Below are 14,480 nucleotides of genomic sequence, written 5' to 3' on the forward strand. Positions count from 1 at the left end.
CTACCTTCAGAGTCAGGAAACGGAGAGACACTGTTCTAAGGGGTTCAAAGGGGAGCTTTGTAAGGGCATTAAGGACCAAATGAAGGTCCCAGGAAGGATACTTGTGAACCACCGGAGGGTGCAGGTCAGAAGCCCCTTTCAAAAACCTCCCAACTGAAGTGTGATGAGATAAGGAAGGAAACAAACCCCATGAAAGGACTGAGGAAAGGGCCGCAACCTGCCTGTGTAAGGTGTTGGGGGCCAAACCTTTCTCCAGCCCATGCTGAAGGAAGCTAAGAACTTCTGCCAACTGGGCTGAAGCAGGAGAAAGATCCTCCCTGAGGCACCATCAAGAAAAAGCCTTCCAGGTGGCATCATAGATGCGCCTTGTAGGTGGTTTGCCAGAACCCTTCTGGAAGATCAGCCTCCTCTAGCCACTGCTGCTCAAGTGCCACACGGTCAGCTTGAACCACTGGGGCTCTGGCTGGAGCAGGCCCCCCTGGTGAAGGGAGATTAGATGGGCTGGGATCCTCCAAGGAGAAGCCACTGATAGGCTGACCAGGTCCGCAAGCCAGGGCCTCCTTGGCCAATAGGGTGCCAGGAGGAGGAGCTCCGCACATTCCTCCAACATCTTCTGAATTACTGCCAGAATGATGGGAAGCGGGAGAAAGGCATAGAGGAGACCCTTGGGCCTTCTACACCGAAGAGCCATTGGTCCCCTCCACTCCCTGGCAAGGAAACCTGGTGAAGAATCTGGTGACTTGGGCCTTTTGAGGAGTGGAGAAAAGATCCACCTCTGGTGTTCCGAATCTGAGGGAAAGATCCCTGAATAGAGATGGAGGAATGGACCATTCTGCCTGGTCGACTAGGCTCCTGCTGAGCCAGTTGACCTGGGAGTTGTCGACCCCGGAGATGTGGTCCTCTGAGATTGATAACAGTTGTTTCTCTGCCCATAACCCCAGCCATAGACCCTCTCTCATGAGGGCTTTGGACCTCATCCCTCCTTGCCGGTTGACATGAGCCTTTGCGGCCATGTTGTCCATAAGGACCAGAACATGAGAGCCGGTCACTGATTGCCTGAAAAGCTTGAGAGCCTGAAAAATAGCTCTGAGCTCTAGCCAATTTATGGGAAGGGTCTGTTCCGATCTGAACCAAACGCCCTGAGCTATCTGGCCCTGCATATGGGAACCCCAACCCAGGAGGCTGGTATCGGTGGTTATCACTAGCCTGTCTGGGTCCCTGAACAGGAGTCACCTCCAGTTAGATGGGGAATGCCACCAATTGAGAGATCTCCGGATTTGTGGCAGGAGTGGGACCTTGATGGATGAGTGGCTGGTTCCTGCTCGTTGGTAGGGAAGCAGGAACCATTGGAGGGCTCGGGAGTGGAGCTGAGCCCACAGAACAATGCCAATACAGGAAATCATCTTCCCCAGAAGTTTGGACAGCAGCGACAGGGGGACAATTTGATGTTGCTGGATCTGGCTGATGATCTCTGCAAGGCTCTTTCCACGAGCTGGGGACAGGAAAACCTGGCACGACATGGTATCGATGACTGCTCCCAAGTGTTGCAATTTGGTTGTAGGAGAGAGCTGGCTCTTTTTGGTGTTGATGGAAAATCCGTGGTTCTGGAGACATGACAGGGAAATTTGCAAATCCCGATGGGCCCCAAGGATAGAAGAGGAAAGAATCAAAATGTCGTCCATGTAGCATTGGATCCTCACTGGAATAGAACACAGAGATGCCACCAATGATGCCAGAACCTTTGTGAAGACCCTTGGAGCCAATGAGAGGCCGAAGGGAAGTGCTCGATACTGGTAATGGGTATTCTGATAACAGAAATGGAGAAACTGGGGATGATGTGGCCAAATTGGGATGTGGAGGTAAGCCTCAGTGAGATCAATGGAAGAGAGGAGGTCGCCCTCTCGAATGCTCTCTAAAATAGAATGCAGAGTCTGCATTTTAAATCGCCTGTATTTAATTGGCTGAGAAATTTTAGATCAAGGATGGCTCACCACCCTCCTGAGGCTTTGGGAACGACGAAAAGGCAAGAATAAAGCCCACGTCCCCGTTGAGACGGGGGAACAGGTTGAATAGCCCTGATTTCAAGAAGGTGCTGAATGGCCTGATTCATGAGGGCTTGCCTGGAAATGTCCTGAGACACAGGACAGATCAAAAAAAATTGGGGGGGTGGGGTTAGGAAGTCCAATTGTAACCCTGACCTAATAGTGCTGAGCACCCAGGCGTCCATCGTTGACTCCTCCCTTGGAAGCAAAGAAGGCTAGGCAACCTCTGATGGGTGGGGAGAACGAGGGATTACTTAGAGTGACGGAAGGAACTCCCCCGAAAGGGCCATTTACCAGCAGAAGGTTGTTGCCTGCCAGATGTTTCTGCCCATGGGTCTTGGCATTGGGAGTATGACCTGTGAGAGCGGGTGAAGCGAGATGAGGTCTCCGCTCGGAAGGCAGGAGGGTGATAAGGAGCAGGGCGATAGTTGGCTTTCTTCCCAGAGGAAGAGAGAATTTTACGTTTATCTCTGGTTTCGATGAGATAAGGTTCCAGATCATCGCCAAAAAGCTTATCGCCTGCGAAAGGAACTGAAGCCAGCTTCCATTTGCGGCATGACTCCGCCTGCCAGTTTCGGAGCCATAAAAGTCTTCTTGCTGCTACAGAAGATGCCATGGCCTTGGATACAAATTTGGCGGAATTGAGAGTGGCATCTGCAGTGAATTCCGCCGCTGCAATAATCTTATTAAGGTCTTGGTGAGACCGAAGGTCAGAACCAGGCAATCTATTCTGGAGTTGGTGCAGCCACCATATGGATGCCCTGGTGAAGAAGGATGCTTCTGTTGAAGCTCCAACAGCCCAAGCAGCAGCCTACTGATTGTGCTTGAGGGTCTGTTCGGAACGTTTATCATCCGGTTTCAGGATATCTTCTAGCTCCGTGGGAGTGCCAGAAGATGAGAATGAGGCCAGAACCAGAATGTCAACAGAAGGCACTGCCAGGGCATTGTCCATAGCTGTGCTGACACTGTAGAAATGCTTATCAAGAGCTATGACGTTTATGTAGAGCTATCTAAGCTTATCTAGAGCTACTCAGCTATGATGTCATAGGAAGGTGTCAACCCATCCTGGGCTCTCGATGCAGCATGGGGGAGAATTCCTGAGCTACATTATGACATCCAGAATACCACCATCATGCACCAATTCAAATATACTTATTTTATGGCCCTGGTTTAAGGAACAAAGGAGAGATACAAATATCTAAATCAGCACCAAAGGTTCAACGAACTCTCATAGTAAGCATTAGCTTATTCCTTTTTTTAAAAAAAGGTAAATCTGTCAATTGCTACAAACAGAACAAAAAAACTGATCATCTTGCTCAAAAGTCTTTTTTCTTGCCTTTATTTTAAAAAAAACTGTTAAATATTGTATCCTCTGCTTTTGTTTAGATGTCTTCTTCCTATGTGGTATAATAATTCTTAATAGCCAATTTGTTGATCATTCAATATTTTGCAAGTTAACAGTCTGTTCATGTTTACCCTGGATGCAATAATAACAAGAAAATATAAACTGCATGGATTAATGTTGCAACTGAAGTGGAATGGCCAGTGGAGAAGGTTGCCAGGAATTGTAGTTCAGCAATGAGTGAAAGGTTTCAAGTTCCCCATTTCTTCTCTAAATTAGTAGTTCTCAAAGTGTGGTCTAGGGACCAATGGCCCCATGAAGTCAAATGCGTAATTATTTTTAAAAAATACTCCGTTTTAACTAATACAGTAAATATTGATATAACTCACATAAACCAAAGCTCTTTAAGGTCCTCAATCATCAAACTGTTTGAGGACCATTGTTCTAAATCAAAGTTGCCAATTATAGTGAATAAAAATAGTTGTAATGCTTTAAACAGGGTTTCCAGGGAAGTTTCTCAAGATGCTTTTTTGGAAGAATATTAATACAGTAAATCGTAATTAGATCTAGGAGGTTACTCTGTTATGAGTGCCTATAAAGCTATAGTTAACAAAATGGATATAAACAAGCATTCCAAAGTAAATTGCAATCACTATATAGGCACAGACCTCTCATCAATAATGAAGGTAGCCCTCACTTAATAACACTAATTGGTACCAGAAATTCAGTTAAGCAACATGGTCGTAAGTCAAAAACCCGTGACAACACAGTTTAGCGATGGCAATTCTGGCAGTCCCAGCTGCCACTAAGCCAGGGCCATGCATATTATTAAGCAAGGGTGTCATGTGTCTGTGACTTCCTGCCAGTTTCACCATTGTCTCTGTTTGTCAGAAGGTGGCATGGAAAGTTGCAAATCACAAACAGATGACTTTGGGATGCTGTAACAGCTGTAAGTATGAGAGCCAGTCATAACTATCACCTATTTAGCATTTTCACAAGTACAAATGTTTCTTCCACTATAAAATGCTCTTAGAATTAGAAATTTAGAATTCCCTTGAGGAAATAACTGATAGCTGAAGAAAAAATAAAGAAGCGTCTTAGATGAAAAGTGAAATGTCTTCAAAGAAAAACCAGAAAGTCCAATAACCCCTTGAAAAAGCACTTTGGGACAACCATGACCTGAATGACAGAATCTCCATGGACATGAATGCTCCATGGACATGAATGCACCACTGAGCCAATCCACTGAAAAGTGTGAAATGTACGGAGAAAAGATCAACAGCATTCTTCTTTTTCCCAAAAAGATAAGTCTGTAAAGTGTGTGTGTGTGTGTGTGTGTACACACACACACGCACACATACATATACATACACTCACATGCTTCTTCAAGTCAGTCTTGACTTTTAAGGACTGCAGGGACAAGTTCCTGCAGTTTTCATGGCAACATTTTCAGACATGGTTTGCCACTTTTTAGGGCTGTGACAGAAAGATCACGCAGTTGTCTCCATGCCCAAGGCAGGACGAATGCTCTAAGCCTTAAGGGATTGTTCTAAAAAGAACAAACTAACCCTCAAGAGACCGAAAACTGAGGCAATATAATCATACACTGAAATGGAATCTACAGCACATATGAAGAAGTATCTTTAGGCTTTTCTATATAGGATTGTAGAGATGCAGCCCCAACAAGTATAGCAAGACAATAGCAAACATTTTGTTGTACAACCAAGAGTTGCGTCCCAGCATGTTGAGCAGTTGCAGTAGAAGGTCATGAGATATCCTATGCAGTTAAGTTAAGCCAGGTTTTTTTTTTTTTTTTTGCTATAGTCACTCACAAAGACCAAGGGACCACCAAGGATATGGGTAGGGCAAAATAGAAAATACAGATAATGAGCACCATCATCAGGAATCAAGGGATTACAATTCTGCATTCTTTACGCAGCCAATTATTGTATGGAAAGAGTAGCAAGGTACAATATTCATGCTATTTTAGGGACTATTAAAATGACTGCAATAGCACACATTTATGAAGCAGTGAGCTCTAGTTTAATATTCTCACAGATTTTAATAGCTTATTATATATTAAAACAAAGTAAAATGTTAAACATTTGTATATTATTTTCTATTCCTACATAAAGTAGTTTTTTCCTTAAACATTTATTAATTACTCAATGCTAAAAAGGGATTCAGGAGATACAGCTCTAACTAAAAGTGAATCCTTCAATCCAGTTCTTTGTGTTATAATAAAATTATAAAGTCTGGAAGGGGAAGAAGTGCAAATTGAATGCAATGGGAAAAGGATGTTTGCCACTAAGACCAAGCCTTTTGTTCCTAAAAGCTTCTTGAGCAGATGATTCTTCCACTCTACTTAAATATATCCAATAAACGGTGGCACTTTATATTTCTGATTAACTGGTCCTATTGTCCTTATCGTAGGAAGGTTCTTTTTAATATTAAAGAGGAACGACTTTCTGTAAATTAAATTCATTAGTCTTAGTCCTAAACTCTGAATGAAAGAGAATGATTTTTGATCTTTTCTGTATAACATCCCTTCAGGTATTTGAGAATGCTGTTCTATCTCGCCTCAATCTTCTCAGCTCAAAACTAAACATGTCAACTCCGTTCATCTTTTTTCATATAACTTTAGTTTCCCATTTTTTATTATCTTTTTGTCCTTTTATAAACCCATTTGTTTATCTAAATCCTTCTTAAAAGGTTATGTCCAAAAATGATATTATATTGTACTTGTGATGGGCTATGCTTCCTGATTTGGAAACTCTTTAAGGAAGAATCTCTTTTGAATCGTTTCTTCATGAAAGCGTCTGTGCAATTTTGTTGTGAAGAACAGGGAAACATTTGCCTTTATTTGGGTTTGGATTTTATTATTATTATTATTATTATTATTATTATTATTATTATTATTGCTTGCCAGTCTAATTCTGCATTGTTATTTTGAGGTGTCCCATCAAGCATAAACAAAGTCCAATTTTGCTTAGTTTTTCAACATTATCTGAAGACATAAAATGTACGGCTGCAAAACAAATGTCAGCAAATCAGTTACAAGCAGTATTTAATATAAAAGTTCACATTTCTTATTAATTAGAGCAAAGAGGTTTCACCAACATTCTTGGAATGTTGCCAAGTATTGAATTTTAAATCCAAGAGCACACTATTATTTCATTAAATACCATTAACTCAAATTACTACTTTGTTTAGAATATAAAATGTTATCAGTAGCAAAATATATTAAATGGCTACAAAAAGAAAGCACCTTAACATAAAAAGAAAACAAAGTATTTTATCACCTTGAAGGGGGAATAAATGAATGGTTTATTTATTTGTTTATTAGATTTTTATCCTGTGAGATGAGCTGGGTTGAGAGACAATAACTGATCATCCAACTGACTTCCATATCTAAGAAAGGATTGAAACTCATGGTCTCTTATCTAGAATAACTAGATACAGGTAAACTAGATGCATATAGTTAAATGCAATAATCAGTGTTTTAATTAAAAATTATTCATTGTTTTTATTGCATTAAATAATCATAAATGTTCATTAAAATCAGTTGCCTATGTTAGAATAAGCAACTGCATTGTTTCTTATGTCATAAGAATAATATAAGAATTTCACATATTTAAGTTTTAACAATAAACATAGTTTGATCATTCTAATTAAGAATGTACTATGAACTAAAAATTATATTCTATTAATGTTCTCTCATTAATTTTCTGATAATTTTCAACCAGTCATTTTTACCACCATTTTTGTTACCTAGTAATGATTGTTGGAAAAAAGATTGAGTACAGCATAAATGCAAATATCATAATTACCTGTTATTCATAATAAATTTAAAGTATATGATCTAGGAATACAACTATAACAGAATTATGCAATAAAATGTACATTTAAACATTATTCTTAGCAAGAAGCAGGCAGCAACCTTGCTCATATATGGACTGTCAGATTGGAAAAGTCACCAATCAGTAAAAAGAGTTTAGATTTAGTAAAATAATTATTACATTCATGTTTTATCAGAAATAAAAACAGGTCTCTTTGAACAATGAATTATTAATTTATTTGATTTCCAGCAGCTGCCAACTCAAAAGTATGTGATGGTATACAATAAATCAAGCAATGTTTCCTGCCCAAATAGACACACATTAAAACTCTTGCCTCTTTGAAGAATCCAAAAGGGAGATAATAATTAAACAACTAAAGAAACACCACTCAATCCACTCAACTCAACTCGACAAAGAAACCAGGTCTTAACAGCTTTTTAAAGGAAAGCAGAACTAGGCCGTCATATATGGGTGGAGTAATCATTCCAGAATATGGAGTCTCCAACCTTGGCAACTTTAAGCCTGGAGGACTTCAACTCCCAGAATTCCCCAGCCAGCAAAGATGAAGTCCTCCAAGCTTAAAGTTGCCAAGGTTGGAGACCCCTTTCCAGAATATGCTGGAGCCAACTAATTGAATTGTCAAACTATGCTTACTCTCAAAAGTTAAACAGAGATATGAAATTCTGGAGTTTATTCTTACGACATAAGCAATCACACCCAGTTTAAGTGAGTTAATTGTATTTTTAAATTCTGCTTCTTATTAGAAATAAATATAAGTGAAATGTACTAATTGCTTTTCAAAATTCATTACTATTTCAGCTTATTATGATTGCCATATATTTCTTGAATTTATCTGTATTAGTTGAGGTATTTTGTTCAATTCTATCTTGAACAAAGGGAGTTTTACTCTCTCTCTCTCTCTCTCTCTCTCTCTCTCTCTCTCTCTGTGTGTGTGTGTGTGTGTGTGTGTGTGTGTGTGTGTGTTAGAGAGAGAGAGAAAGAGAGAGAGAGAGAGAGAGATCTCCAGGGAAATCAGTATATATATTCCCAAAGTAGTACTCTAAAATTATAACACTACGATGCATTTCTCTTATATCTCACAATTTTTCATATTTAAATAAAAAGATGCTGGTTATTAAAACAATATTAAAGCAATAATAGAAATTATTAGACATTGCTGAAAGAAAGAAAAAATATTCCAAAACAGGGGAATTAAATAAGAACCCAGTTCTCTTCTCTCCAGAGACAGAATATTTCCTTGGGTTTCAACAGATTATGCAAGCAAATTAACCATTTTATTGCTATAAACAGGTAAATAGTTGCTTTCAAATAGGAAAGAGGAAACATTATTTCTTGAGAACCCTAGACAACGAAACAAATAAACTGTAGTGCAGCAAAGTCTGCAAAAGGTAAATGCCACTCTTTCAAAATTATATCCACCCTAAAAGATGATGCCCTTCCAGGGCATGAAATATGCAATATTTGGTTCTATCTTCTCTTTATTTGCATTATTTCTTCTCCCCACGACTCAGAAGCCGCTTAAAATACAACTTTTTAAAGATCTCCTACTCGCTTACCCACCCCTCAACCTCTGCATCAGGTTAAGGAAGATAGAGACAAACGTTTATTTATCATCTTTTGTTTCGGAAGAGAGGAGTGTGAAGTAGCCTTGAACCGCCACCTTAATTTTAAAAGCAAATTCAACGCTTGGTGTGGTTTGATCCTCCCTTCCAAGGAAAAGTCGATGCCCTTCTTGAAAACCGGCCATATTTTGCTATCTAATCGGCAAGGTGAAAGACGACCCCTTCCTCCCAACCCTCTTACTTCGCTGCCCTTTTTCACAATTTCATTTATTTGATTTCCCCCCCCCCGCCCCTTTTCTGCACGCGCAGGCGAAAAAAAGTGAAAGCAAAAAGTTAAGTCTTTAAGGTTTTGCCTTTGGCTGCGTAAGACATTTTCTTTTAAAAAGAAAAAGAAAACAAAACATAACAGCATTTCTCCCCCAGTGTATGCCAGGCGTAAACCCTTGGTCTCTCCAAAGGAACTTTCCACCGCGCCAGGGCGCACCCCGACACAGGCGCTCCTCCTAGCAAACACTTCCACACCGGCGCAAACTTAAGTCTTTGCTACGCGGGCGCAAATCTCTCAAGGTCCCGCGTGGGCCAGCGACGGCTTCGTGGCTTTCAGCCTGCCATTATCGAGACCTTGTTGCCTCCACTCACTCGGGAAGGCGACCCCGCCACTCCCCTCCCAGTAGAGCTCCACTCACCAGGAGGCTGAGGAGGAGCTGGAAGGAAGCCGCTCCAAGCGGGCCCCCTCCGTGCCTTGTTCTTGCCGGCGGGATCATGTCCGGAGGCTTGGCGGTTTGGTGGGAATTGCGGCCACTGGGCTGCGCGCCGAGCGACTTTGACCAGGTGAGTCTGAGGTTCCTCCGCCCGGCTCCCCGGCTGCAGCTCCAAGGGCGGGCCTAATGAAGAGCAGGAGGAGGAGGAGACGACTTTGTTTTCTCTGCCTTTCTTGGTTCGCTTAGGCTCCAGCTGGCGGCTCCTCCCGTCCGCAGTAGGATTTCGCTCCTAGCCAGGGTGGGGCCAACGGAGGGAGGAAGGTTAGTACTAGCAACGGCACCTTTGAGATAGGCTAATTAGTTTCCCTCGTTCTTTCTTTCTATTTGACTAGGGAATGGAGCCCCAACCCCGCCCGGTTTTGGGAAGGTAGGAAAAAAGCTGGGACATGCCCTGTCCGGCTGTTTCGTCCCTGACTGCAGGCGCACAGGAATGTGTGAGATCGGGGTAGGCGAACCGGAAAGGCGGCGACTCCTTCAACTTCGTCACCTCTTAGTAATTGCCTTTGCCTTCGGGTGGCCTTACTCTCTTTAGACAAGTCTGCTTGCAGCGTTATAGCTTCGAAACGAGGCCCTCGAAAGGACTCTGCTCCCTGAAAAGGAATGGCAAGGACTGAATATATTTGTTCCTAAATCCCATTTGGCTCAGGGCGCTGTTAACCTCCTTCCGCTTTTTCAAGTAGCAAGTTCGATGGTTTTAATTTCTCTTTGCCTCTGTCGTGCGGCAACTCAAGGATTGTCTCACCAATGGTGTTATTTCTTTTTTCTGTGCAACCACGAATCAAATATACGCTGTTCTTTCAGAACCTGTTGATCACTAGAATTTGGAATTTTACAGAAGAAACCATCTCTGCCCGGAACAAGGTCTTCTTCAAAACAAATCCATTTAAGGTACACAATGGGTCAGTGTGTTGACTAACACAATGGTGCCTGAGAAACTATTAAAAGCATTTTAGCATTTGAAATTGTGGCAGGATAACCACTGACCTATTTGAAATGCAAAGTTAAACATACATATTGTCAGCCCTTCAAATTACTTCAGACAGGAAACCAAAAACATGAGCACTTACACCACCTTTACTCTAAGGTTATAGCAATAGAATCTTTAAGTCTGAAGCACCCCCTTTGTTTACTTTCCAGAAAACTAGGCAGGGTCCCCTCAGACACACTTTCTTCCTGCCCATTCTTCCTTTGGACCCAAGATTTCTCTTATCAAATTATTGTTTTGGCTGCTGTTCAAATATCCTCATTTCCCAAGATTATTTTTGCAGTTCATTACAATATAGAAGTGTTTGTGAGCTACATATATTTTATTGAAGAATATAGAGGTGATGCTTGGGGAAAAACATAGTATCTGAAAACATTTTAATCAATATCTTCACAGAATACCTTTTTCATTTGATTAATCATCTGCATTAGTGTCAAGGCAAACATATTTTTATGTTAATTTAGCTCTTGGGAAGACAAGGGAATTGCTACAGAAGAAAATTCCCCATTGAGCAAGATTGGTCAAACTCGTGTAACTGCCAGTTTTAAAGGAACAAGAACATCATTTGAACATAAAATCTATTTTCTTTTCCACAGAGTTGTGAAGAGAGTCTAAAATAAAGTTGGCTACCTTTTTTTTTTGAATGAAAGGTGTTTAGGAGAGGAAAAAAGTGACATAGCACCAAAATGACAATTAAATGACAATTATCATTTAATTATCAAAGGTTCTGTAAAGTACAATGAAAGTCCACTGTGTGTAAATAGGACGGGCAACCTTAAGTACAAATAACTTAAATAAACTGCTGTGGAATTTAGAATCTTTTGAATACATTTTTGTCATCTTAATGGGTCTCACAATTTCATGACTATTTTGAGATCAAGCTCTTGCCTCTACTATTCTAAATAGTTTACTTTTCAAAAGTATTAGTGGCTGAATGAATCACAACCTTATCACACCCCGAAGATTAATTAGTGTGAAGACTCCTTCAGTCCCATTTTCTAATCAACTTTAAATGACACCAACATGTAACCAACATTAAATGTAATTAAATAAATATTAAATAAATGGAACTCCAACATCATTACTGGATTTGTATTTCCATGAATGAATGTTGATATTAATTGCAAAATAGTTTCACTAGCATATTTTTCAGATAACAATAGCAATATATACCACTTCATCATATTTTACAGCCTTCTCTAAGCAATTTACAGTCAGCATATTGTCCCCAACCATCTAGCTCCTCATTTTACCCATGTCGGATAAATATAATTGGTAATACTCCAATTCTATCTCTACATTCTATTAGTGTAGAAGTATATTTTGAAGTTATAAAGATTTAACATGTCCATTTTGGGGAGCATTGAACAACATGATACATTGTTCTAATTTTAAACATTTTGTATCAAATAGAAAAAAATGGACAAACCTAATAATCAAGGTGCAGATCTAGTAGATTTGTACTAAACCATTGCTCTAAAAGATCTATACAAGTTAAATATTTTATTGGAAACTATTTTATACTTTTGAACGATAAGCCATAAGGTATAGACTTCTTTTGTTAATATTGGTCCAGAACTGTATTTTAGAAGTGGCCCATACTATAGTTAGAATATACAGTTAGAATTCAGGGTGGAGAGACTTGTCCGAACCTTTGCCATGTTGATTTTGGGACTTAAGAAGGTATACATTTGCTGTTAATGCTCTCAAACATAAACAGTAGAATATTGCAAAAAAAAAAAAAAACCACCTTCTGCTATTCATATAAAAAGCAATAATGGAAAAGTATAGGTGAAGGGTATGAACTCAGTGTTAGAAAGGCTTTCCTTAGCCCAGTCATTCTTATAAAAAGAATTTCACTGAAGGGCTGAGAAAGGTATTTTAACTGCCATGCATTCCACCTCATTTTCACTCTACCTCTCATATAGACAAATACATATAGACTGTATTTGGTAAACTGTCTTAATAGCTGATTTGACTTTATGAATTAACCATTTTATAATAAAATAAATCAATAGTGAACTATTCCTTTATATTCCCCAAATCCCTCCCAAAATCCAACATTTACTGTTGACGTCAATTTTGTTTACAAAATACCTTTCCCTTTCCAAAAAAAATGTTCAACATATTGTTTGAAATTTAGTTAACATGTTTCCTGCAATAAGAGATATCATAGCTACAAAAATTGTCATATTTTGTCCTATATGAACTTACAAGCACCTTAAAATTATTTTTAAAGGCATGTAGGTTAAAAAGTTTGGTACTTCCATAACATTTGATATATTAATCTCTTGTATAGCATGCTTGCAAATCTCATCCCACTCTGCTGAAAAAAAAAATAGATAAACCTGTTCTAGTTTTATTTATAATCAGGTTATGTCAAAATTAAATATTTTAAAAATCTTGTACCACAGCCAGATATTCAATTGGACTGGATCGTCTCATTCTATTGCTTTGAATCAAGGACCAAAATCATAGCAAGTATTCTCTGCATATTATTTAATTAGTGCTTTATTTTATAATTATATTTCTACTAATAAATAGTAATCTATTTCAGTAAATAAAATGTGATTAACAAAGTATGTATTCGGGCTATTCTTGAAAATGACTATTGATGAAATAGAAATAAATCTATTTTATTCTGATTCAGAGTAATCCATATACATAGCATAAGAGGTGTAGTGGCACAGTGGTTAGAATGCAGTACTGCAGACTACTGCTGCTGACTGCCAGCACTTTTTCACCAGCTCAAGGATGACTAAGCTTTCCATCCTTCCGAGGTCAGTAAAATGAGGACCCATGTTCTAGGGGGCAATATGTTCTGTAAACTGCTTAGAGAGAGCTCTAAAGCATTGTGAAGCAGTATATAGATCTAAGTGTTACTACTATCGCTATATAAACATAAGGCATTGGACTCAATATACCTTCTTATTACCTGTTATGGCTTTTTAGCCCACTATTTCCGTTTCGTTTTCTGCATCCATGTATTCATACTGTATTGTATTTATGCATGTTTATATGTGAACTGAAAGTAGATATCTGAAATCTACAAGTAATCTTCATTTTTCTTCCTTCATGCTATGCTTACATGAAGCTGTGTGTTAAATAAAATGCTTAATTTATCTAGCAATAAATATATTCAATATCAATATTTAGCTTAATGATCACTACAGTTAAGTTCAAACATACTAAGGATAGATAGTATAATCAGTATACTTCAGCATAATCATCAGCTTCATTGAATGGATAAAAATCATATGTAGGAGTTTGGAAGAAAGTGATAATATACTATAAAATATGTGGTATACCACTAGACTGACAGGTTCTAAAATAGTAAAGATATAGTAGCACTAGTGTTTATATAAGTATTATAAGTGTGGATTTTGTGCATGCTGATTTCTGCCATTATTCCTGAAAGGAGCTTACAACTTTTTAACCTTTTAAAGAGTCAACTTTAATGAGCACAAATTGAAAAATATATAATTTTGTATATAATTAAGTCTAATATGTCATTGAAGTAACCATCAGCTTATCAGTGTTGATATATTAATACATCTAATAATAGTTTGGCAGCCTTTGATCATTTTCATTTCATTGCAGGAAAATCTATAAAAACTGGATGGAAATGCATATATTCATGCAAACATTTTATGAAAAGCAAAACATCCCCCAAAAATCTTATGGAAAGACAGCAGGTTAAGCAATATATTAACTAAATTTGAATGTCTATAGAATTTATTAAATGGGCCAAATACAAAAATTTATAGGATTTATTAAATGGCTCAAATATGAGATCAAGTGGCTAAATCTAAATTGGAGATTTTTTTTTTCATCTTCTTCAACATAAAGATACTGGACAAAAATGCTCAGTTTCTCTTTTGACTAATTGTACTTTTATAGCCAGTATTTGCTATCAGACAAAATAATA

General features: G+C 38.7%; 1 protein-coding gene across 2 annotated transcripts in view; it reads right to left on the reverse strand.

The window, feature by feature from the left end:
• The window catches only part of LOC113435456 (desmocollin-2-like), a 31,294-nt gene extending 21,296 nt beyond the window's left edge, over nt 1–9,998 (reverse strand). For both annotated transcript variants that reach the window (XM_026699257.2, XM_026699258.2), the window contains exon 1: nt 9,493–9,998. In XM_026699257.2, the coding sequence (XP_026555042.1) occupies nt 9,493–9,570 (78 nt within the window). In that variant the 5' untranslated portion in view covers nt 9,571–9,998. The remainder of the gene's footprint in view (nt 1–9,492) is intronic.
• Nucleotides 9,999–14,480: the final 4,482 nt, after the last annotated feature.

The sequence above is a fragment of the Pseudonaja textilis genome, chromosome 3, assembly GCF_049901715.1.
Source record: "Pseudonaja textilis isolate UNSWEBS1 chromosome 3, rPseTex1.2, whole genome shotgun sequence".
NCBI classification, from domain to species: domain Eukaryota; kingdom Metazoa; phylum Chordata; class Lepidosauria; order Squamata; family Elapidae; genus Pseudonaja; species Pseudonaja textilis.